The sequence below is a fragment of the Thalassophryne amazonica genome, chromosome 15 (assembly GCF_902500255.1).
Source record: "Thalassophryne amazonica chromosome 15, fThaAma1.1, whole genome shotgun sequence".
NCBI lineage: Eukaryota > Metazoa > Chordata > Actinopteri > Batrachoidiformes > Batrachoididae > Thalassophryne > Thalassophryne amazonica.
In genome coordinates, this window is record NC_047117.1 from 1,527,026 (window position 1) to 1,551,638 (window position 24,613).

The 24,613-nt window shown below is 47.2% G+C and overlaps 1 protein-coding gene across 1 annotated transcript in view; it reads right to left on the reverse strand.

Moving 5' to 3' along the window:
* The window catches only part of LOC117525724 (spectrin beta chain, non-erythrocytic 1), a 141,468-nt gene that overhangs the window by 90,945 nt on the left and 25,910 nt on the right, over window positions 1-24,613 (reverse strand). Inside the window, exons 3-11 of the mRNA XM_034187651.1 lie at window positions 19,940-20,091; window positions 17,098-17,271; window positions 11,746-11,837; window positions 11,469-11,549; window positions 11,185-11,300; window positions 4,680-4,792; window positions 4,405-4,592; window positions 3,350-3,467; window positions 3,102-3,260 (exon numbers count right to left, since the gene is read on the reverse strand). Of these exons, the coding sequence (XP_034043542.1) occupies window positions 3,102-3,260; window positions 3,350-3,467; window positions 4,405-4,592; window positions 4,680-4,792; window positions 11,185-11,300; window positions 11,469-11,549; window positions 11,746-11,837; window positions 17,098-17,271; window positions 19,940-20,091 (1,193 nt within the window). The remainder of the gene's footprint in view (window positions 1-3,101; window positions 3,261-3,349; window positions 3,468-4,404; window positions 4,593-4,679; window positions 4,793-11,184; window positions 11,301-11,468; window positions 11,550-11,745; window positions 11,838-17,097; window positions 17,272-19,939; window positions 20,092-24,613) is intronic.

Sequence of the window (24,613 nt, forward strand, 5' to 3'; positions counted from 1 at the left end):
CTGACCTCTCCAAAACTCCCCTTCACCTGGTCGGATCGGTGCGAAGCCGCGTTCAAGGAGTTGAAACGACGGTTCTCTACTGCGCCAGTTTTGGTGCAGCCCGACCCTAGCCGCCAGTTCATGGTTGAAGTGGACGCCTCTGACTCAGGGATAGGAGCCGTGCTGTCCCAGAGCGGAGAGACCGATAAGGTTCTTCACCCGTGTGCCTACTTTTCCTGCAGGTTGACCCCGGCTGAACGGAACTATGACGTCGGCAATCGAGAACTCCTTGCGGTGAAAGAGGCTCTTGAGGAGTGGAGACACCTGTTGGAGGGAGCGTCTGTGCCATTCACGGTTTTCACTGACCATCGGAACCTGGAGTATATCAGGACCGCCAAGCGGCTGAACCCCAGGCAAGCCCGCTGGTCACTGTTCTTCGAGCGTTTCGACTTCCGGATCACCTATCGCCCCGGGACCAAGAACCAGAGATCGGATGCCTTGTCCCGGGTACACGAAGACGAAGTCAAAACAGAGCTGTCGGATCCACCGGAGCCCATCATTCCGGAGTCCACTATCGTGGCCATCCTCCCTGGGACGTGGAGAAGACCGTCCGGAGGCCCTGGCACGGAGCCCGGACCCTGGAACCGGTCCGAAACGTCAGTACGTCCCACCAGAGGCCAGAGCTGCAGTCTTGGACTTCTGTCACGGTTCCAAGCTCCTGTCATCCAGGGGTGCGAAGGACCGTGGCAGTTGTCCGGCAGCGCTTCTGGTGGGCGTCTATGGAGGCCGACGTCCGGGAATATATCCAGGCCTGCACCACCTGTGCCAGGGGCAAGGCAGTACATAAGAAGGCCCAAGGGCTCCTCCAGCCGCTGCCGGTGCCTCATCGCCCCTGGTCCCACATCGGCCTGGATTTCGTCACGGGCCTCCCGCCGTCCCAGGGCAACACCACCATCTTCACGATAGTGGACCGATTCTCCAAGGCGGCCCACTTCGTGGCCCTCCCGAAGCTCCCAACAGCCCAGGAGACGGCAGACCTCCTGGTCCACCACGTCGTCCGTCTGCATGGGATACCCTCCGACATCGTCTCTGATCGTGGTCCCCAGTTCTCCTCACACGTCTGGAGAAGCTTCTGCAGGGAACTGGGGGCCACCGTGAGCCTCTCGTCCGGGTACCATCCACAGACGAACGGACAGGCAGAGCGGGCCAACCAGGACTTGGAACAGACCCTCCGCTGCGTCACATCCGCGCACCCGACGGCCTGGAGTAACCATCTGGCCTGGATCGAGTATGCGCATAACAGCCAGGTGTCTTCTGCCACCGGCCTCCCCATTTGAGGTGTGTTTGGGGTATCAGCCCCCGTTGTTTCCCGTGGTGGAGGGGAGGTCGGAGTGCCCTCGGTCCAGGCCCACCTGCGGAAGTGCCGTCGGGTGTGGCGCTCCGCCCGTTCTGCCTTGTGAAGGCCCGGACGAGGGCGAAGACCCATGCAGACCGCCGGCGATCCCCGGCCCCTGCTTACCAGCCCGGGCAGGAGGTGTGGCTTTCCACGAAGGACATCCCCCTCCAGGTGGACTCCCCAAAACTTCAGGACAGGTACATTGGCCCCTTCAGGATCCTCAAAGTCCTCAGTCCTGCCGCAGTGAAGCTCCAACTCCCGGCTTCACTGCGGATCCATCCGGTTTTCCACGTGTCCCGCATCAAACCTCACCACACCTCACCCCTCTGTGCTCCCGGACCGGCGCCGCCTCCTGCTCGGATCATCGACGGGGAGCCGGCTTGGACGGTGCGCCGGCTCCTGGACGTCCGTCGATGGGTCGGGGGTTCCAGTACTTGGTGGACTGGGAGGGGTATGGACCCGAAGAACGATCCTGGGTGAAGAGGAGCTTCATCCTGGATCCAGCCCTCCTGGCCGACTTCTACCGCCGACACCCGACAAACCTGGTCGGGCGCCAGGAGGCGCCCGTTGAGGGGGGGGTCCTGTTGTGTGGGCCGCCAGAAGAGGAGGTACTGCTGGCCCACCACCAGAGGGCGCCCTGCCTGAAGTGCGGGCTTCAGGCACGAGAGGGCGCTGCCGCCATGGACACAGCCGGGGGTGACAGCTGTCGCTCATTACCTCTTGACAGCTGTCACCCATCTACTCAACATCATCTCACTCCATAAAGACCAGACGTCATCTCCACCTCGTTGCCGAGATATCATACTTCATAGGAGGTACTACTCTCAGCCTTTTTTGAGATTTATAAATCTGTGATTGTGAGTGTTTGCAGGAGAACCGGTCGTTTTGGTGGAGGCTGTGCATGACGGCGCTCCTTTTCCTCTGAGACCACTGCAACGTGTTGAGTGAGAGGTGGAGGTGGCATTCCCACCGTTGTTGTTACTGGGTGTACACACACCCACACTTGACTGTCTTTGTTCTTCGCCAGCAGTACCAGATCCGACAGTCGGGGACGGTGATCACCTGGGAATTCGGGACTTGGCGGCTCCAGTATTCACCAGGTTCTGGGGCGGCGGAAATCGTGTGGTTCCGGCTCTTCTCAGGACAGACGTCTTCTATCCTCGAGCCTGCCCACACGTCACCTCTGTGTATTGACTGTTATGATATTCTGTGATTGTCTGTATGTTCGTTGTGCACATTCACAACATTAAATTGTTATATTTTGGCTCATCTATTGACCGTTCATTTGCGCCCCCTGTTGTGGGTCCGTGTCACTACACTTTCCCAACAGAAACCTTCTTTTATCTAATTAAAGTACGGTGAAAACAACGTGTACTGTTTTCCTACATTTATCCTCTTGGCAGCAGTTTTGGAGATATTTGTTTCCAGTCCACCAGAAACCGGAGGCGGAACTAAACCTGGGACGATCAAACAGAGTGACACAGGGTTTTTTTATTGGTCCGTGTTCCCCAAGAACTGAAAATAACATCCAAATGCACTTTTCTGTTTGTTTGTTTGTTTGTTTATTTATTTACAGTTTTAGCTGAATAAAAACTCGACACACGGATTGTAACCTAAAAACAACTCGTTCCTCATCTTTGTTTGATATAGTGAAAAGTGACGCATTTTACTGTCAGCACCAGGACCTGAAGACAAACATCATCTGATGGCTGTGGGGGCTTCTTACCTGGGACACCAGTCTCTGGTTTTCACTGAGCCACGTCTCCCTCATGGCAGCTTTGCGGTCAAATCGTCTGGCCAACAGTTCCAGTTTCTCCTGACGGATCAACTCCGTCCTCAGAGCCAGTTCCCTCTCATGCTCCGCCTTCTCCAGTCTCTCCCAGGCCTGCCAGTACAAAGACCAGATCCAGGTTCAGACCATCTAAACCAGCTTCAGAGGCATTCACATGGTCTGAGTTTCACAACTAGTCTGACCTTATTGATGTCAGAGATGAGTTTCCCCTCTCGGGGAATGTAGACCTTCTGGTTGTTGGCTCTCATTTTACTCTGGATGGTGAAAAGAAGAACCTCCAGGTTTCCCTTCTCAGTGAACCTGTACAAGGAGAAGACGCAGCAGAATTGAGGAGGCTTTCCTTGTGAAGGTGTTAACCCTACATGCAGCTGCCTGTGGAACCTCAGATAAAGACTCTGAGCAGTGAAACTCATGGGTCACAACTGTCCCTGTCATTCACTGACACGTCCACTAATCAGCTAACATAACTGAACACGTCACCACCATGTTGCCATGTCACCACCTGGAAGATGCTGGGTTCTCTTGGATTTGCTGGAAGGATTTTTGCTGTCTTGAGTCAGTTTGGGGCTAAATCCTGAGAGGTGAAGAAGACAGAGCTGGCAGGGTGGAGGAAGGAGATAGTAGTGAGACCAACTCTGTTGGACGGCTTGGAGACGGCAGCTTTAACAAAAACACAGGAGGTGGAGCTGAAGATGTTGTGATTCTCTTTGGGAGTGACGAGAATGGACAAGATTAGGAATGAACATATCAGAGGCACAGCTCAGGTGGGACGGTTTGGAGACAAAGTCAGAGAGGCGCGATTGAGATGGTTTGGACATGTGCAGAGGAGGGACCCAGGGTATATAGGGAGAAGGATGCTGAGGATGGAGCCACCAGGCAGGAGGAGAAGAGGGAGGACAAAGAGGGGGTTTATGGATGTGCTGAGGGAGGACATGCAGGTGGTTGGTGAGACAGAGGAAGATACAGAGGACAGGGTGAGATGGAAACGACTGATCTGCTGTGGCGCCGCCTAACGGGAACAGCCGAAGGAGGAAGAAGAAGAAGAAGAAGACTACTCTGAACACATTAGTGTCCCAGTTTAAACTTTAAACAACCACAGTGACTCAGCAGCACCATCTAGAGTCTCGTTGGCGCTGGGGCAGGCAGCGGTAATTTACATTTCAACCTGCTGCACATCAGGGAGCTGCAGCAGTGGGTGAGTGAAGAGGCGGGGTTAGGATGGGGTCAAAGTGCTCACTTTGGCGGTTTCTCCACGGTGCGGTACGTGTTGAAGGCCTGCAGCTGCTGCTGGACCCCGACCAGAGAGTTGGCAAACTTCCTGTTGTTGAGGATGATGATGGTTTGTTCAATCCACTCCAGCAGGTCCGAGGCCAAGGACTCATACTTCTCAATCATCTTCTCTGTCTCAATGGCATTGTCCAGAACCTGAGGAGACATTGATAATGATAATGAACCATCATGGTGCAGCCTGGTGGTCTTGGACTGAAGTGGAACGCTAGCTGGCACAGTGACCTTTCCGATCCGTTTCCCCTCCACCTTCAGAGCCTTCATCTTGGAGAAGTAGTGGTAATATGTCACCACGTAGGTGATGACAGACTTCTCATCAGGATGGTCCACGCTAATATCTGCAAGACAAACAAAATTAGACACTTACAGGTAGAGTTTTAGTCAAACTGACTGTTGTCAGTTCAGGTACTCCATTTTTTGATTAGGTGTGGTTAAACGTGGGTTGGATGTCCTTTAGGGCCCCTTCACACATACTACGAATGTGGTCGAATTGCACATGAAGTGTGCATGAAGCAGGAATCATATGCATGTAAAATTGGTGCTGCCTCTAACGCCTCATACACCTGCTGCTACAACTATTTGCACACACCAGCGACTGAAAGACAGAGTGTGCGCTGTGAGAGTGCATTGATCCCTGCTATGGCAGGTGTCGGCCAAATTGCAGGTGACACACGCGAACATCTAACACCACTTGCTTGGCACTTGGAAAATGTGTAGCCATTCGCTCTATTAACGCAAAAACAGTCGGCAGACGATCACTGTCGAGCTGGATATGAAATTTGTCTAAGTGCCCCACGAGTGTGGAGTTGCAAATAGAAACACGCGTGTGGTGCATGTGTCTTGCACGTGTGTGCGCGCCGTATGTGAGCCATATGTATGTAAGGGATTAGTTAAATCAGGAGGCACTGAACATCTGCAGGGAATCCTGCATTGGGACGTTCGCCTCATTAATGGCCAGGTCAAAATTTCCTCTTTTTTTTTTGCCAAATGCATTTGATCCATTATCAAAATGTTATCTGAGTGTGAAACTGTAAAAATGATTAAAATTTCATTTCATTTCATTCATTTTCATTTATTAATTCATTTTGAGCAGTGTAACAAAATACATGAACCTAGTACATATTAAACAATCAGATACATTTCATTTTTGCTCGAAAAGGAGTGGGAAGAAGAAAACTTATTGAATCCCACCCCATCTTACATTAATACTTAACTTAAACTATATTTGACTTCCAATTTCCATATCAGTTGAGAAAAAAAAAAAAAACACACACACACACACAAAAAAAACAAAACAAAATAAATAACACACCAAAATAACAAACAAGTCATTCACATCGAAAATATTGATAACTTAATGAAGAATAGATTAGTAAATACAATAAATGTTCATATAAGAAACAAGCTACATACCAACAATGGTAATACAATAGAAAGAACTCACATACCAACGATGGAAAGGAAGCTTCAGGTATCAAACACAACACTGATACAGACAAGTGCACAACAAGAAATTTAAACTCTACTATGACTATATTCTGACCAAACTGCATTTTTATACAAGGACTTAAATTTGTGAATATTTGGGCAAAGCTTTCACTGTAGATCCAGAGCATTCCACATTTTAACCCCACATACTGTCACACAAAAACTTTTACGAGTGGTTTGTACCTTAGGTAAAATAAAATTTCCATTACCTCTCAGATTATAAATCTTCTCTTTATGAGAAAAGAATTTTTGCACATTTTTTGGAAGTTGATTATTGAATGCTTTAAATAACATAATTACAGTACAGTATTTTACAAGGTCATGAAATTTTAATAATTTGGACTGGATAAAAAGATTATGGGTGTGCTCTAAGAAACCAACCTTATGAATAATCCGCATGGCTCTTTTTTGCAATAAGAATAGCGGATTTGTTGAACATTTATAGTTATTGCCCCATATTTCAACACAGTATGTGAAATAGGGGAGAACCAGAGAACAATATAAAATACGGAGTGCTATTTGGTCAAGGAACTGCTTAGCTTTGTTTATAATAGAGAGATTCTTAGATATTTTAGTTTTTATGTGCCTGATGTGGGCTTTCCATGATAATTTGCTATCCATAATTACATCAAGAAATTTGTTTTCCGATACATTTTCAATTTGTACACCATCAATAATAATTTGAAATTCATTTCTATGTTTATAATGACCAAAAATCATAGCTTTTGTTTTACTTAGATTTAACAGTAATTTATTGGTGTCCATCCATTTCTTTAATTTATTCATTTCCATATTCACAGTTTCCAGAAGCTCGTTATAATCTAAACTACTATAGAAGATGTTTGTGTCATCAGCAAAGAGAATTAGCTTTAAAAATTTTGATGCATTGAATATATCATTAATGTAAAGACTGAACAAAATTGGACCCAGCACTGACCCCTGGGGGACACCACAGGTAATACCAAGATGTTCAGATGCGTAATCTCCCATTTTCACATACTGTACCCTTCCGGTCAAATAATTTCGTATCCAATTCCCTGCTACTCCTCTGATTCCATAATTTTCAAGTTTGCCAATCAAAATTGAGTGGTTAATCATATCAAACGCCTTTTTAAAATCAATAAAGATACCAACTGCATATTTATTATGGTCCAGAGCATTCGTTATTTCTTCTACAGCCTCCATTATTGCCATAGAAGTAGTTCTTTTGGACCTAAAGCCATATTGACTTTCTTTTATTATTTGATGTTTGTTAATGAAATTTTCAAGCCGAAAAGTGAATAATTTTTCCAAAATTTTTGAAAACTGAGGGAGGAAGGAGATTGGACGATAATTAGTAAAAGTGTGTTTGTTTCCATTTTTAAATAATGGTATCACTTTTGCTATTTTCATTTTACTAGGAAAACAACCAGACTGGAAAGACAAGTTGTAAATATGGGTGAATGGAATTACAATATTGTCAACAATTCTCTTTACTAAAGACATGTCAATACCATCACAATCTGTGGAATATTTACTTTTACATTTGAGAATTACTTCTTTTACTTCCTGTTCATTGGTTGCAGAGAGAAACATTGAAAATGGATTCTTAATCATAGTGGCATTTGCTAAGGGCTGACTTTGGGAATGGTCTGGAATCCCAGCAGACAGCTCCGGACCAACATTCACAAAAAAAATGGTTAAAATTGTTGACTCTGTTTTCCATATCATGCTTATTTCCACTTACATTTTCAAAATAGTTGGGTTACTCAGTTTTTGTTGAGCCCTGTTTAATAAGACCGTTTAGTATCTCACGTCTTCTTTATATTGCTTTTGTTATCATACAGCATTTGTTTAAAATATAACTGCTGAGCATTTCTAATTATATCAGTCAGTTTGTTTTTGTATGTCTTGTATCTGAGTTCAGTATCTTGAGTTTTAGATTTGATAAACAATTTGTACAGATTTTGCTTTTTTTTTTTTACACGCATTCAATATTCCTTTTGTAAGCCAGGGGCTATGAATTGATTTCTTCTTTATACAGTATTCTTTGACTGGACAGTGTTTGTTATACAAGGAGATAAAAGTCTTCAGAAAAATGTCATAAGCTTGATCTACATTTGTTTCAGAGATAACTGAACTCCAGTCCTGATCTTTAAGAGCGTTGTTGAAAACATCAATGTTTTCTTCAGTTCTTATTCGCTTAAAAGTCACCTTCTTATCCTCTTTGACCTTATTGAGCTTGCAGTCACACAGAGTAAAAACAGATAAATGGTCAGTGATGTCACATAGTAAGCCAGTAAATGTAGGAACTCCAGTATTATTAGTAAAGATATTATCAATCAAAGTAGCACTGTGTGATGTTATTCTACTTGGTTTAGTAATTGTGGGATACAGAGACAAACTGTACATTGTGTCTAAAAAGTCATCTGTTGCGTTATGTCTAGATGGATTCAGAAGGTCAATATTGAGATCACCACAAATTAATAATTGTTTATGGTTGAAAGTTGAAAACCCTTCTTCCATACTTTTAGTAAAAATATATATATTTGATCCAGGTGAACGATACACACAACTTACTATGACATTTTTCTGCTTTCCATTAAAAATTTCAATAGTTACACATTCCATAATGTCATCTATCGCAAAAGACATATTATCAATAACCTTGTATATTAAGGATTTGTGGATAAGTAGTGCTACTCCACCTCCTGTTTTGGTTTCTCTATTTATATTCCTTAGCTCATAACCATCATTTATATCTCTGTCATTGCTAATCCAGGTTTCTGTAAATGCAATAATACTGAATGGGAAATTGAAATTGTGCAAATAATCTTTAATAGAACTAAAATTGGTGTACATACTTCTGCTATTGAAATGTATTACTGATAGCTTCCCCTGGAAGTTTATGTTTTTGTTGTATTGATCTTGACTGAGATAATTACAGTTACAAACAACAGAGGAAAGGCAATTGTTGTCAGGGTCTATATCAAGTAGATCATCATGTGTGTTATATTCCATGTAATTAAAAGTTTCCAGTTCCATCTGTTTGTGTTGTAGTATTCTCTGTAGCTTACTTAAGTCATTGTTGATTGGTGGTGCAGGCATAATTGATGTTAGAGTCTAGAGTCTTATATTACCTTATTTGGGGCATTTCCAAATATATTTGTCCAGCTCCTCTGCCCTTCTCACCACCATCACTCTGGCATTCTCTGGGCTCCCGTTCAGTTTAATGAAGACTTTACAGTTTGATACCCAGGTGTGTTGAATCTTCTGCTGCTTTTTGAGTTGTCTTGCTTTCTTTGCATTGTCCACATTCCGTTTAGTTAAGTGTTCATTAATAAAGACGTTAGTTCCTTTCAATTTGCGACTTTGTTTTGGCAGAGCCACTTTGCGTTTTCGATTGACAAACCTCAGGATGACAGCAGGTCTCTCGTTGTTCCTGGAGGGCAGAGGGTGACAGGCTTCGATGTGCCCCAGGTCCATCTCTATCCCCTTTTTGTGGAAGAAGGATGCCACCTGTTGCTCCACTGACCTCATCTCCTCCTCACTGGGCAGCCCGCTGACCGCGTCGGGGGCCACCGCTCAGGCATACGAGCGCGGCGTGGTTTTAATCCCGGTGACGATCAGATCCGTTTATGCGGGTGTACTGCTCCAGCTCGTCCACCCGCTGCTCCAAATCCTCAATGCACCGATCCTTTTCAGCGTTCTAGATGCGAAGTGTGTTCACTTGCTCCAGGAGAGACAGAAGCTGTGTTTGCTGCTCTGATGGTTGTCATCTCCCCTGATAAGAAGTCGAGGGAAGCCTTTATGCTCTTGAGCTCCTCCAGCAACGAGGCTTTTTTGGGTGACATTAGGACACGTAAGGCACAAAAAACATGCGACAAACATGCAACAATGAATTATTGGCAGCTTGTTAGCGGCTGGATAGCAGCTAGGTAGCATTAAATCCGTCTGCTCCGTAGTCTTTACTCAGCAGTCAAATAGGCACAAAATGTTCCCAGTAGTTACTTCAAAATTTAGAAATGCAGAATCGGTGCCAAAATAATGCGAGGAAGAAGCGACTTAATTCCAAATTGATTGTTGGAAGCGCGTACAACACACAGGAACAGACAGCGTGACAGGAAGCAGAAGTCGATGACAGACGAAGCAGCAAAAGCAGCAAAGTGTCAAATCACAGCATTTTGCTGCGTCTGATTTAACAGGTTCACGTCAGGCTGCAGGTCCGAGTCTGAACACGGTGTGAAAAAATAAACGGTTGGACTTTTAATAATGTGACTGTGAATATCTGGTTTATACGATGACGGTTTAGGTGAGTTTTACTGGACATGGGACTGAACAATAAATTGACCTCTCAAAGCTTTGATGATGAAGTCGCTTCCATCCCACACGCTGACTTTATTTTACCAAATGTTTCTTCTGTTCAGATCTGAAGTGAATCTGTACATCTTGAAGCCCTTGTTGTGTCTATTTGTGCCTCCAAACGAACAACAACCCGACATTTTCAGAGAATAAATGAATAAAATAGCTGATTTACATACAGACACATTAACAGTCAACACTGTTTTGGAACCAAGATGGCTCCAGGAGTCACGTGAGTGATTTTTTTCAACTCGTCATGTCGTCGCTCTCTCTATGTCAGCTGATCGCAGCACACTGACAGTTGGACAACGGCTCAGTGCACACCTTACAGTTCAATTCAAACAACTTTAAAGGGCAATTCACCTGCAGTTCAGCAGCACAATCACACAACCACACAGTGTGTGTCAGAAACAGCACTCCAGGTTAAAACAACAAACAAAGGTCAGTAAGGTCATGAGTAATTCAAAAATAAATAGACAATAATAAGAACAATCGTAACATGATTATCTTGCACAATGCCCAATAAAGGAAATGTCATTTTGACATGACTGCTGTCTGCATTCAGCAGCTTGACAGCCGAAGGAATAAAGCATTTGGAGAATCTGTTCATTCTTCCCAACAGTACATGATAACAACAGCCTGAAGGCATCACCGTGAATTGACCGGACCGCACACGATCAGGTTGGCTGAGAATGCACTTAGTTTTCTTTTTCACCTGATTCCCCCAAAACGAACACAAGTCTCTTTGCTTGACCCCAATTATTTTAGAGCAAACAGTTTAGGTTTGGTTAAACTGGTTGGGTGCAGTTTAGGTTTGGTTAAACGTGGGCTGAGTGTAGTTTAAGTTTGGTTAAACTGGTTGGGTGTCGTTTAGGTTTGGTTAAACATGGATTGGTCTTACCCTCGGGATCCAGCAGTTTGGTGAGGCCCAGGTGTTGCTCTGCGAGGTTAAAAGCGTTCTGCAGGTTGTAATGAGCATTTGACTTTTTGAGCTTGTCAAAGTCAATCAGATCAGGTCTGAAAACAGAGAAATATTTCATATCTGAGGGTCAACTTCTTAAATGTAAACATCACAAAAAGCTGACAGGGTTAAGAAAACATCAACTTCCTGCTGAAGAAATGAGATGGCATCATCTGACTCATGTTGTGTGGGTGACGTTATTAAGTTATTGGTAAGTTATTTACCTGTGTTTGTGGATGAGTGCATTGAAAGCCATGCCATCACGCCAACTAGTGGTGAAGTTGTGGATGTTCACATTGGGATATCTGCATGGAGGACAACATTAAGAGAACAGTTTACGGAGTGACATCCTGAGGAGGAGAACAGGGAGACGGAGGAGGACCCAGAGAAGGAAACAAAGAAGTAGAAGCAGGTGAAATGACTCTGGAACAATGATCCCTCTGTGACCCCTCTATCATGGACATTTCACTATAGATTTATTTAAGAGAAGAAAGGTCTCACCCGGCTGTCTTCATCTGACACCAAAGCAGCAGAGCATCTTTCGCAGATCTCTTCTCCTTGTTGTCTTCAGTCTCCACACTGATGTCCTGGATCTAGACACACAGACCACATCAAACTGGATCAAGCGTGTCACTGTACGATAAAGAATTCCACAGTCTGGACCCGGGCTGAGTCAAAGTTTGACCTGAATTCAGCCTGACAGGCAGCCATTTATCCAACAAGCTCCAGAAACCCGATCGTTAAGTTGAAGAATCACATTAAATCTGGTCCACTTCAGGATTTCAGACTTGGCTGATTCAAAACCAAAGCCAACTTAGATGTCTGGGGTCACCATTGTGGTAGTTGTGATCGTGTCAAGATCACCAGTGCAGGATTTCTATAGGATGAAGGAAACAATTTCTGCATTTTGGCAACACAAGTGTGCACCGTTTATTGCACTCATTATTGTTCAGTATCGTTGTCGTAGCAGCTTTAATTCACAGAAGTCAAAGACCTTATCTACAGCTCTGTCATATGTACAGCAGGCACACAAAGGAGACAGGGCACATCAGCATGCCAGGCAGCATGTCATATGCATAGAGTACATGTTGGCAATTACAGGAAACAGCTTTATGTGCGCAGAACAGAGAACAGACGATTGATCGGCCAATTGCAGGGGTCCTGTTGGCAGACATCGATTTGCACAACCCTCAGGGGCACTGACAAGAAGTCCTCAACGTGTGCGTCTCAGCTCTTTAGCACATATACGACAGGAAGCCAAGACAGGAGACTTTATTTGTATAGCTGGAAACAAAGGCCTTTGTCTGCATAGAACACACATTGCGCGTCTCAGCGTGCTAACACATGCGGGGCATGGGGCACTGTCTGCACTCAGCACAGCTGGGTGTGTTGACAGATCAGAGAGCAGGCCAAGGAGCCCTCAGTTATGGTGAATTGTGTCAAAATGTGATGAACAGTACACTCACTCTCTCATCTTCAACCGCTTATCCGGGATCAGGTCACGGGGGCAACAGCTCCAGTAGGGGACTCCAGACTTCCCTTTCCCAGGCCACATTGACCACCTCTGACTGGGGGATCCTGAGGCATTCCCAGGCCAGTGTGGAGATATAATCTCTCCACCTAGTCCTGGATCTTCCCCGGGGTCTCCTCCAAGATGGACGTGCCTGGAACACCTCCCTAGGGAGGCGCCCGGAGGCATCATTACCAGATGCCCAAACCACCTCAGCTGGCTCCTTTCAACTCTACTCCAAGCTTCCCACAAATGACCGAGCTTCTCACCCTATCTCTAAAGCCCCTGTCACAGTGGCATATTCGTAGAGCTGCTCATTACAGCGTATCGTCTACGCTGTAATGAGCAGCTCTCCGCCCACTTCACGAGGAGTTTTTCTCAATACGCAGCAGTATGTTGAGGGCTACGCGCGTAGGACGGAAGAAATTAAACATGTTTAATTTTCTTCAGAGTACAGCACAGCATGGAGCCTTCACGCGAGTACACGCAGCGCCGTGCTACTGTCCGCTATTGTGAGCCCGCCCACGCTTCAACACGATACTGTGCACCACTTCACTCTCCCTGTTGTTCTTCTGGAGCTATAAATACTGCAAAATCGTTGCTTCACTTTATCATACTGGACTCATTATATGAGGACTGTTTCACTGTGTTGTTTCATAAAAGCCCTCTCTCTCTCTCTCTCTACACACAGAGAGAGAGAGAGAGAGAGAGAGAGAGAGAGAGAAAGAGAGACCGTGCGCGCTATCAATAAAAGCGCTCTCTCCCAGTTTAACGAGTCACAGCATTCCGTTCAGGGCAACCTTTACCATAGCCAGACTCAGCAGCATCTGGACGCAAAGGAAGTGATCCACCAAGACAAAAAAAAATAAAATAATAATAATGTTAAATGACTGTTTTTGAGCCGCACCGCACCTGCAGTAGAGAACAGAGCACACTTCCACAGAGGCAGAAAATAGCACTGAAATTGGTGCAGCATGGCACACGAGACTGTGTGCACGCATTAAAATGCGAACACACGCCGTTGTGAGTATGAACGAACACTGAAAAAGGCTGAGTACGCGCGCATTCTGGGCATATTTAAATGAAACACAATGCCGCAATGAGCAGCTCTACGAATACGCCACTGTGACAGGGGCTTAAAGGAGACACCAGCCACCTTCCTGAGGAAGCCCATTTTAGCCACTTGTACCCATGATCTAGTTCTTTCGGTCATGACCCAACCCTCATGACCATAGGTGAGAGTAGGAATGAAGATTGACCAGTAGATTGAAAGCTTCACCTTTTGGCTCAGCTCCCTTTTTGTCACAACAGTACGGCAGAGCAAATGCAACTCCGCCCCTGCTGCACTGATTGTCCAACCAATCTCACACTCCATTGTCCCCTCACTCGTGAACAAGACTCCAAGATACTTCAACTCCTTCACTTGGGGCAAGACCTCATTCCCTACCCGGAGTAGGCAATCCATCGGTTTCCTGCTGAGAACCATGGCCTCAGATTTAGAGGTGCTGATCCTCATCCCAGCCGTCTCACACTCAGTTGTGAACCGATCCAGTGAGTGTTGGAGGTCAACAGGACCACATCATCTGCAAAAAGGAGTGATGAGACCCTAAGCCCACCAAACTGGAACCCCCCCCCCCCCCCCCCCCCCCCCCCCCCCCCCCCCCGACTACTCCTCGATATCCTGTCTATGAATATCACAAACAGGATTGGTGACAAGACGCGGCCCTGGCAGAGGCCAGCCTCCACTGGAAACGAGTCCAACTTACTGGTGAGAACCTGAACACAGCTCTCGCTTTGTGAGTACAGAGACTGGATGGCCCAGAGAAGGGACCCCCTCACTCCATACTCCTGCAGCACCTCCCACAGTATCTCCCAGGGTACCCGATCATACGCCTTCTCCAAGTCCACAAAACACATGTAGAGTGGATGGGAATACTCCCAGGCCCCCTCCAGGATCCTTGTGAGAGTGAAGAGCTGGTCAGTTGTCCATGACCAGGACAGAACCCGCATTGTTCCTCTTCAATCAGAGGTTCGATTATCAGCCAAACTCTCTTTTCCAGCACCCTGGAGCAGACTTTACCAGGGAGGCTGAGTAGTGTGATGCCCCTGTAATTGGAACACACTCTCTGCTCCCCTTTTTTAAATATGGGGCCTTGCCACTGTGGAGTTGTTTGACTACCTAAGTGACTTCCACCAAGGAAGTTGATGATAATACTCCATCAGCTTCCAGCTCTGCCCCTACTATAGAGGGCCCTCCGGGTTCCTCAAAGTGTTCCTTCCAGCTTTGGATTACATCCTCAGTTGAGGTCAACAGAATCCCATCCTTACTATAGACAGTTTGGAAGGTTCCCATTTTCCCCTCCTGAGATGCCTCACAATCCGCCAGAAGCACACTGGTGCCGAACAAAAGTCTTTCTCCATGGTTGCTCCAAACTCCTCCCACACCCGCTGCTTTGCCTCCCCCACAGTAGAGGCTGCCTCTCTTCGGGCCTGTCGGTAACTTGCAACTATCTCTGGAGTCCTCACAGAAAACATATCCCGGAAAGACTCCTACTTCAGTCGGACAGCTTCCCTGACCACAGGTGTCCACCACAATGTTTGAGGGTTGCTGTCCCTTGAGGCACCTAAGACCTTCAGACCACAGCTACCCGCTGCAGCTTCAGCAATGGAAACTTTGAGCCTTGCCCATTCTGGTTCAATGCCCCCAACCTCCAGAGGTCTTGAAGTGTGAGTTGAAGATCTGTCGTTGAGGGAGTTGAAGATTGTCGTTTTTGACAGTGGGCTCCTCCAGATGTTCCCAGTTCACCTGCTCTATCCGTTTGGGCTGACCAGGTCTGTCCAAAATCCTCCCCCACCCTCTGATCCAACTCACCACCAGATCGTGATCAGTTGACAGCTCTGCCCCTCTCTTCACCCGAGTGTCCAGAACATGCGGCCCCAAATCAGATGATACAATCACAAAATCGATCATCGATCTTCGGCCTACGGTGCTCTGGTACCATGTACACTTATGAGCATCCTTATGTTCGAACATGGTGTTTGTTATGGACAGTCCATGACTAGCACAGAAGTCCAACAACAAACGACTGTTCTGGCTTAGATCGGGGAGGCCGTTCCTCCCAATCACACCTCTTCAGGTGTCTTGGTCACTGCCCACGTGTGTGTTGAAGTTCCTCAGCAGAACAATGGAGTCCCCATACAGGACACCATTCAGGGACTCCAGGAAGGCCAAATACTCCAAACTGCTGTTTGGTGCGTACGCACAAACAACAGTAAGAGGGACCCCCCCCCCCAATCTACTGGGGTAAACTCCAATGTAACGGCGCTCACCCGGGGACTCGTGAGTATCCCACACCCGCTGGCTCCTTACACCCTGAGCAACTCCAGAGAAGAATAAGGTCCAACCCCTATCAAGGAGAGTGGTTCCAGAGCCGAAGCTGTGCATGGAGGCGAGGCCCACAAGATCTAACTGGTATTTCTCCACCTCCTGCACAAGCTCCGGCTGCTTCCCCCACAGTGAGGTGACGTTCCACACCCCCAGAGCTAGACCTTGCCACCCGGGTCTGGTCCGCAGAGGCCCTTGACTTTCACTGCCACCCATGGGGCAACGCAACTGACACCAGCGGCTCCCCCTGCGGGCGGTGAGCCCACAGGGTGGAGATGGAAAGCCCATGTTGCCTTTTCAGGTTGTGCCCAAATGGGTGGCAAGCCCAGCCACGAGGCACTTGCTGCCGAGTCCTCCATCCAGGCATGGCTCCAGATGAGGCCCCGGGCTTCCTCTGGGCCGGGTCACATTTCCTCTACCTCATTTTTTCACGGTGTCTAATTTTGATAATTATGCCCTACAGCTCCAAAAAAAAATAGAAAATGTATATATCTAAAAATGTGAGAATATTTCTTTTCATGTTTGAGAAACGACATATTTCTGCAGTGTAAATCTAAGACAAGACAAGAGACACCAGACCGACAATCCAGATGAGCTGAAGGCTGCTATCAAAGCAATCTGGACTTCCAGAACCCCTCAGCAGATCCACAGGCTGATCGCCTCCACGCCGAACAAACACAGGATCTCATTCAAAAGGAATCACAACCAAGAACTGAGTCCACAAATAAACACGCTTTACACAAGTTTGACATTTCTGTTTTATAAATCCTTTATGGATTTATTTTATTCCAATAACACTTTCTATTTAATTTAGTAATTTACTGTGACTTTAGTAACTCTTCGTTAGCAGTAATTGTGTCTCTGTAAAGAGTCAGATTGTCTCTCAGTTCTATCAAACAGGTTCTGGTCCACAGACTAGTTCATTTTGTTATCTGAGGAAACAAATTGTATTTTTTACCTGGAAGCGGAGGATGATGGTCCAGATGAGGCCCAGAGTCAGGCGGTGATTCCCGTCCACGATGTCGTGAGAGCCCATGTTCTCCAGGTGGACCCGCTGCTCCTTCAAGAACTGCAGAGCTTTGTCCACGTTCTCCAAGCAATGGATCCGCATCCGACCCTTGGTGGGCTTTGGCTGAAAAATAAATAAATAAAAATCACTTTCCCTCATTTCTCCGCTCCGTGTGGGTCAGTGGTTTTGTTGGACTTTGGTCATATGGTCTGGATCTTTCTTTCCTCCATCTGCCCACCTCGAGTCTTCTATCTCCCTGTCCTTTCATGCTTGTCTCTCTTTTAAACCACCTCAAGCTTCTTTCCTGGAGCTTCTCAGATATTTCTCCTGCTTTTCATCTTCCTATGATTCTTTCACTTCTTATTCTGTCCATCTTTGGAACGCCACACATCCACCTCTGCATTCGCATTCCTCCTACACGGCCCTCACGGACCATGTCTCAGCCCCAGGTCACTGCTGGTCTTCTTACACTCTGTGGGTCACTTATGTCTCTGTCAAAATAGGACGTCTCTGTCCCCAAACATACCTTCATCCTTCTCTTCTTCTCCTGCTACCAAATAGATCCAGTCCAGTTCCCAAGTCTGGACTTTGGACTGGCCCCACGTTGCAAAAAAGGTCATCTCTTAAATTTAAAGAGAACTGTAAATGTAAGAGATGTGTGTGTGTGTGGGGGGGGGGGGGTGACTTACAGTTCTAACTTGATTCAAAATAATAAACATGAACGTGGAGGAGATCTTATTCCAGTGCTGGATCAGGACTAAACACGTGACTTCTGTCGACATCAGCACAATGAACATTCCATCAAGATCAGACTGAGGGGCTGTTTGCAGGATTGGGTTTCCAGGACATGAAGACCCGCTCACATCCTGATCAGAACAGAAGTCAGCCAACAATGAAGCCACCTCGGTCTCAAGGAAGAGGAGGCGGCATCTGGACAGGAACTAAGACACACACACACACACACACGCACGCACACACACATCTAATCTGGATCTCCAAATCAAGCTTCAAGTAGCTGGAGGGGTGAGGGCACCTCCACCCCCTCAAAAAAACAGGAAAAACAAATATAGGGTATAGGGAACTTTCGGTGGCTTTTCAGTCGTGTGACTATCTGAGAAATTGTGGACGAGCTGGGCATGTCACAACATGTCCTGTGAGGCTTCAACACGGAGGCGCTTTTGTTCCGCCATCAGCTTTGTGCCGATGAATTTCACTGCAACTCTTTTCATGGCCAAATCTTCTGTCACAGTGGAATGTGGCGAAAAAGTGCTGATGTCCACCTCTTCCACAATTTCTCGGATAGTCACAGGACGGTCCCACATCACCACAGCGTTCACTTTGGAAATGATCTGGTCATTTCAGCGTGTTGATGGCCGACCGGAGCGTGGCTCGCTCTCCACCGTTGTGGGGACGTCTTTAAACCGGTTGTACCGCTCCTTAATCTGTGTGACGACCAGAGGATCGTCACCGAAAGCCGTCTGAATAATCTGAATGGTTTCCACCTGGCTGTCGCCCAGTTTATGGCAAAATTTGATGCAGTCGCGCTGCTCCAGTCATTCCGCCATTTTCCTTGCAAAGAAAAAATGACGAGAGACTCCACCCATCCTCACACAAAGGCTGCTTACAAGCAAATGACGCAATCAACAGGCGTGAAAAAAATCACGCATGCACACGAAGGTTCAAGGTTGGCTCATGCAAGCACACGTGATTCAAATCCATCAGGTTTTTGAAAAAAAGGTCGGATATTTTCTAACAGACCTCGTAAACCCTGTTGTGACTCAGTGATAACTGCTGTCAATCATTACCTAAAACTGTGATCTGATCATTTATCATTGACAGGACGCGTCTGTGAGAAACAGTAAATGTGGGAAAATGGACTCGCGGATCAACGTGTTCGGAACACAGTCCTGTAAAACGGACTCTGAAGTCATATGTGTCAATATGTAATGATGTCATGTGGTAATGTAGTAAATGTAGAAAAATGTGAAATAAAATGTATTTTCTGACTTGCTTGCACAATTCTGAAAGATCAGGATTGGCTGTGGTACTGTGGCAGGGTGAAGGCGGGGTGAGGGGGCGGGTAACTGATCTGTGTGCGTGGGGGGTCTCGCTTTGAGACCCGAAAAGCCCCCCCCACCTAAATTCCTGCCTACGGCCCTGTGGCTGTGCCACGCAGAGGGGCTTTCAGACTTGTTTGGTTCCTTTCAGTCAGAACGTGGACTCTTTATTGGGATAGTTTGGTTGTGTTCATGCATTTGAATCCTTAAGACCAAACAAGAAAACCAAGGTCCACCTGGGTCCAAGGACCACAATCTGAACCAACAAGCCAAATATCTGAGCCGCTCTTTTTTTTCCAACGAAACCTGTCTGAGGTATAAAAAGTGTCCAGAAGATGACTTACAAAGACGAGGTCTCGCTGGTCTGGAGCACAGCCCATCACACATAAGACAAGAAAAAAAACTAGTGGAGGTTAGCATGAGCTAGGATGTTAGCATCATACACCAGAACATAAACATAGCCCTGCTGACAAATGAGGGAACAGAGTGCTGACATGGGTTTTATTCGAATCTATCAATTCCTTCAGACATACCAGTGTGTGAAGGAGCAAGCACACTAAGCGTGGAAGCAGCCTGAGACACCTCAGACATCTCAAAGTCTTTGTATCTCCAAAAACCACCCTGGTCAGTCCCTTAATCTTTTGATCCGTAAACAAAACTACAATGGGTTTCATCAAACCCAGAAACACCAAACCACCTCTGACATCAGTGACACAGGATTCCGTGGCACCCACCAGCCTCTCTCCCGACAGAACCTCCAGCAGCTTGATGAGCATGCGTCCATCTCTCAGGTCCGTGTAGAGGTCAGTGATCCGGCAGGAGACTCTGGACAGGTGAGAGTTCACCCACTTCGTGAAGGTCTTCTTCTGAACAGCCTCACGCTCATCTAAAGATGGACACAGAACATGAAACAGACCGCATTTTTTAAAAAACCCTCTTCACCGGCACACGGCTGTCTTTCAGTGAACGGGACCATCAGTTTTGACCTAGGACGAGACGTGGCAGAACTGCTGGTCTCCAGAGAGTGAATACCGATGAAGGAATTTGCACCAGTCTGATGTAACCTTTAGTCCAGAATGCGGCCTATGTCCCCCTTATCCCCCACCAAACTGCGCCCATGCTTGTGGTGACTGGTAACAGGTGTCCGTGGCTGTGTTTGTAGTTTTGTTGTCAGGTCCTTGTCCTGTTCTGGCGTTGAGGTCTCCACAGACTACTGTGTGACCATGAGCCTGGAAATGGTTCATTTCCTCCTCTAAGATGGAGAACATGTCCTCATTAAAAAAGGGGGTTCAACTGGAGGAATGTAGGCGGCACATAGGAGGAGATTATCTTAGTTTGTGTCAGTTTCTTATTTATTTCTAACCAAATGTTAAAAACGTCCTTTTTTGATTATCTTCATGGAGTGGGTCGGTTCTGATTTGTACCATATTAGTGAACCTCCTGAGTCTCTTCCTTCTTTGATCCCTGTTAGTTTGGTGGATGGTACTACAAGCTCTCTATAGTTTACAGGGCAGCCAGATGGGCCATCTCCTCTGTGCTGTGTCTCCTGTAGGTCACCCAGGTCACGCCCACTAACATGACTTTGTTGGTATGAGACTCGACCTCTGTGGTGGTCAGGAGGAATGAAATAGAATTCTGGTTAAGGACAACCTGTTAGGTTATAACCAGGGACTCTGAATGATCCCGTCCAGATCTACACCTCTGGACTCTGTGGGCTTGGCTGAGATGGACTTTGCACCATTACATTCTGTTTGCAACTGCTTGTAACTTTGCGCCTGTTAGCTTGTTTCTGAGCAGTGTGTCGCCTCTCTGAGTCTGGTCTGCTTGAGGTTTGTTCCTGAAACACACCGGAGGGAGTTTTTCCTGACCATTGTGTGTTTGCTTGGGGGGGTCGGTGAGGTGAGATCTGAGGCCTGTGACGCGCCGTGGGGCAGCTGTGCTCTGACTTGGCGCTGTTTAAACAAAGTGAATCGAATTGACTGTGACAAGTGGGACTGTTCTCCGAGCAGTCTGTGTATAAGTGCACACAGGACAAACGCGGTGACGGCCGTGTTCACACCACGATTAAAAGACGTCAGGGAAGTACTCCTCATATACACGCCATGTTGGTGGAAGCATTTCGATGATTTTGTTTGTTCCGGCTCACTTGGGGAGTCACAGCGGATCCAGTACAGATCCTCACTGGAACTACCGCTGCAGTGTGTGACAGTCCTCCTGTTGCAGTATCTGACTGTGTATCTGTGGCATGCTGTAAATGTCGTTTAAACATTAACCAGAATGTGGCAGCACTGCAGGTCAAAGGTCACCTGCATGGCGGTCTGCAGCCACTGAGCTCAAAGGTCGCTGAGGAATGCGCAGAGCGCTCTGCGCCGCTACGAGCCGGGTTTGTTTTTGGGAATGAACTCAACACCAGGAGAGGAAAGAAGGGGACAGACATCACAAAGAGAGAAGAAGAAGAAAGTGTGTGATGTCACTGCAGAACGTAAACAAGAACACAAACAGTGTGGGAATAAAACCCAACACAACAACACAAAGACACAAGAACACAAACTAATATGAAAAATAATCAAATCAAAATTAAAGGGAAGAGTTTCTGTTTGTTGTGACCTCTGACCTTTTCAGCACCTCCACATCATTGGTTGGTTGGATAAGTCCTGGTCAAGTTTGTTACAATTGTGTTTGTAGCAGGTCTGGTTTGTTCCAGTCAGGTTTGTTATAGGTGTCTCATTAGGTCTGGTCGGGTTTGTCCCAGGTCAGGTTTGTCCCAGGTCAGGTTTGTTGTGGGTGTCTTGTTAGGTCTGGTCTGTCCCAGGTCAGGTTTGTCCCGGGTCAGGTTTGTCCCAGGTCAGGTTTGTTGTGGGTGTCTTAGGTCTGGTCAGGTTTGTCCCAGGTCAGGTTTGTTGTGGGTGTCTTAGGTCTGGTCAGGTTTGTCCCAGGTCAGGTTTGTCCCAGGTCAGGTTTGTTCCAGTCAGATTTGTTGTGGGTGTCTTGTTAGGTCTGGTCGGGTTTGTCCCAGGTCAGGTATGTCCCGGGTCAGGTTTGTCCCAGGTCAGGTTTGTTGTGGGTGTCTTAGGTCTGGTCAGGTTTGTCCCAGGTCAGGTTTGCTCCAGTCAGGTTTGTTGTGAGTGTCTTGTTAGGTCTGGTCGGGTTTGTTCCAGTCAGGTTTGTTGTGGGTGTCTCATTAGGTCTGGTCGGGTTTGTCCCAGGTCAGGTTTGTTGTGGGTGTCTTGTTAGGTCTGGTCGGGTTTGTCCCAGGTCAGGTTTGTCCCGGGTCAGGTTTGTCCTAGGTCAGGTTTGTCCCGGGTCAGGTTTGTCCCGGGTCAGGTTTGTCCCGGGTCAGGTTTGTTGTGGGTGTCTTGTTAGGTCTGGTCGGGTTTGTCCCGGGTCAGGTTTGTTGTGGGTGTCTTGTTAGGTCTGGTCAGGTTTGTCCCAGGTCAGGTTTGTCCCGGGTCAGGTTTGTTGTGGGTGTCTCATTAGGTCTGGTCGGGTTTGTCCCAGGTCAGGTTTGTTCCAGTCAGATTTGTTGTAGGTGTCTTGTTAGGTCTGGTCGGGTTTGTCCCGGGTCAGGTTTGTTGTGGGTGTCTTGTTAGGTCTGGTCGGGTTTGTCCCAGGTCAGGTTTGTCCCGGGTCAGGTTTGTTCCAGTCAGTTTGTTGTGGGTGTATTAGGTGTGGTCGGGTTTGTCCCAGGTCAGGTTTGTTCCAGTCAGGTTTGTTGTGGGTGTCTTGTTAGGTCTGGTCGGGTTTGTCCCAGGTCAGGTTTGTCCCGGGTCAGGTTTGTTCCAGTCAGTTTGTTGTGGGTGTATTAGGTGTGGTCGGGTTTGTCCCAGGTCAGGTTTGTTCCAGTCAGGTTTGTTGTGGGTGTCTTGTTAGGTCTGATCACGTTTGTCTCAGGTCAGGTTTGTCCCGGGTCAGGTTTGTTGTGGGTGTGTTAGGTCTGGTCGGGTTTGTCCCAGGTCAGGTTTGTCCTGGGTCAGGTTTGTTCCAGTCAGGTTTGTTCCAGGTTTCTTGTTAGGTCTGGTCGGGTTTGTCCCAGGTCAGGTTTGTCCCGGGTCAGGTTTGTTCCAGTCAGTTTGTTGTGGGTGTCTTGTTAGGTCTGGTCGGGTTTGTCCCAGGTCAGGTTTGTCCCGGGTCAGGTTTGTCCCGGGTCAGGTTTGTTCCAGTCAGTTTGTTGTGGGTGTCTTGTTAGGTCTGGTCGGGTTTGTCCCAGGTCAGGTTTGTCCCGGGTCAGGTTTGCTCCAGTCAGTTTGTTGTGGGTGTCTTGTTAGGTCTGGTCGGGTTTGTCCCAGGTCAGGTTTGTCCCGGGTCAGTTTTGTTCCAGTCAGTTTGTTGTGGGTGTCTTGTTAGGTCTGGTCGGGTTTGTCCCAGGTCAGGTTTGTCCCGGGCCAGGTTTGCTCCAGTCAGTTTGTTGTGGGTGTCTTGTTAGGTCTGGTCGGGTTTGTCCCAGGTCAGGTTTGTCCTGGGTCAGGTTTGCTCCAGTCAGTTTGTTGTGGGTGTCTTGTTAGGTCTGGTCGGGTTTGTCCCAGGTCAGGTTTGTCCCGGGTCAGGTTTGTCCCGGGTCAGGTTTGCTCCAGTCAGTTTGTTGTGGGTGTCTTGTTAGGTCTGGTCGGGTTTGTCCCAGGTCAGGTTTGTCCCAGGTCAGGTTTGTTCCAGTCAGTTTGTTGTGGGTGTCTTGTTAGGTGTGGTCGAGTTTGTCCTAGGTCAGGTTTGTCCCGGGTCAGGTTTGCTCCAGTCAGTTTGTTGTGGGTGTCTTGTTAGGTCTGGTCGGGCTTGTCCCAGGTCAGGTTTGTCCCGGGTCAGGTTTGTTCCAGTCAGTTTGTTGTGGGTGTCTTGTTAGGTCTGGTCGAGTTTGTCCTAGGTCAGGTTTGTCCCGGGTCAGGTTTGCTCCAGTCAGTTTGTTGTGGGTGTCTTGTTAGGTCTGGTCGGGCTTGTCCCAGGTCAGGTTTGTCCCGGGTCAGGTTTGTTCCAGTCAGTTTGTTGTGGGTGTCTTGTTAGGTCTGGTCGGGTTTGTTCGGGCTCACCTTGCAGCTGCTTGAACCGTCCCTCCAGCGGGTTATAGCTGAAGTGGACCTGGGACAAATCCCCTGACATCGATGTCACCTCCATTAATAAAAACGTGGTCTGATGTCAAAGTTCAAACCTGTGAGGACCCACTGTTCTGGATCAGATCCAGGTCATGTCTACAGACAGTCTGAAGAGAATCTCTGCATTTTATAAATTTATAAAATTTAAAGAAATTTATAATCTGTGGCTCGATTTTGGACACAAAATCAAAACGTCAAGCACGAGTCCTGGAAAAATCCAACAAGTTCATTCAAACACACAAAGACAAATCAAGGCTCCAACTGGATCTGTCTTCAGAGTAAAATCCCAAAAAGAAAGACAGAGGTCAAAGGTCGTGCCATGTCTGC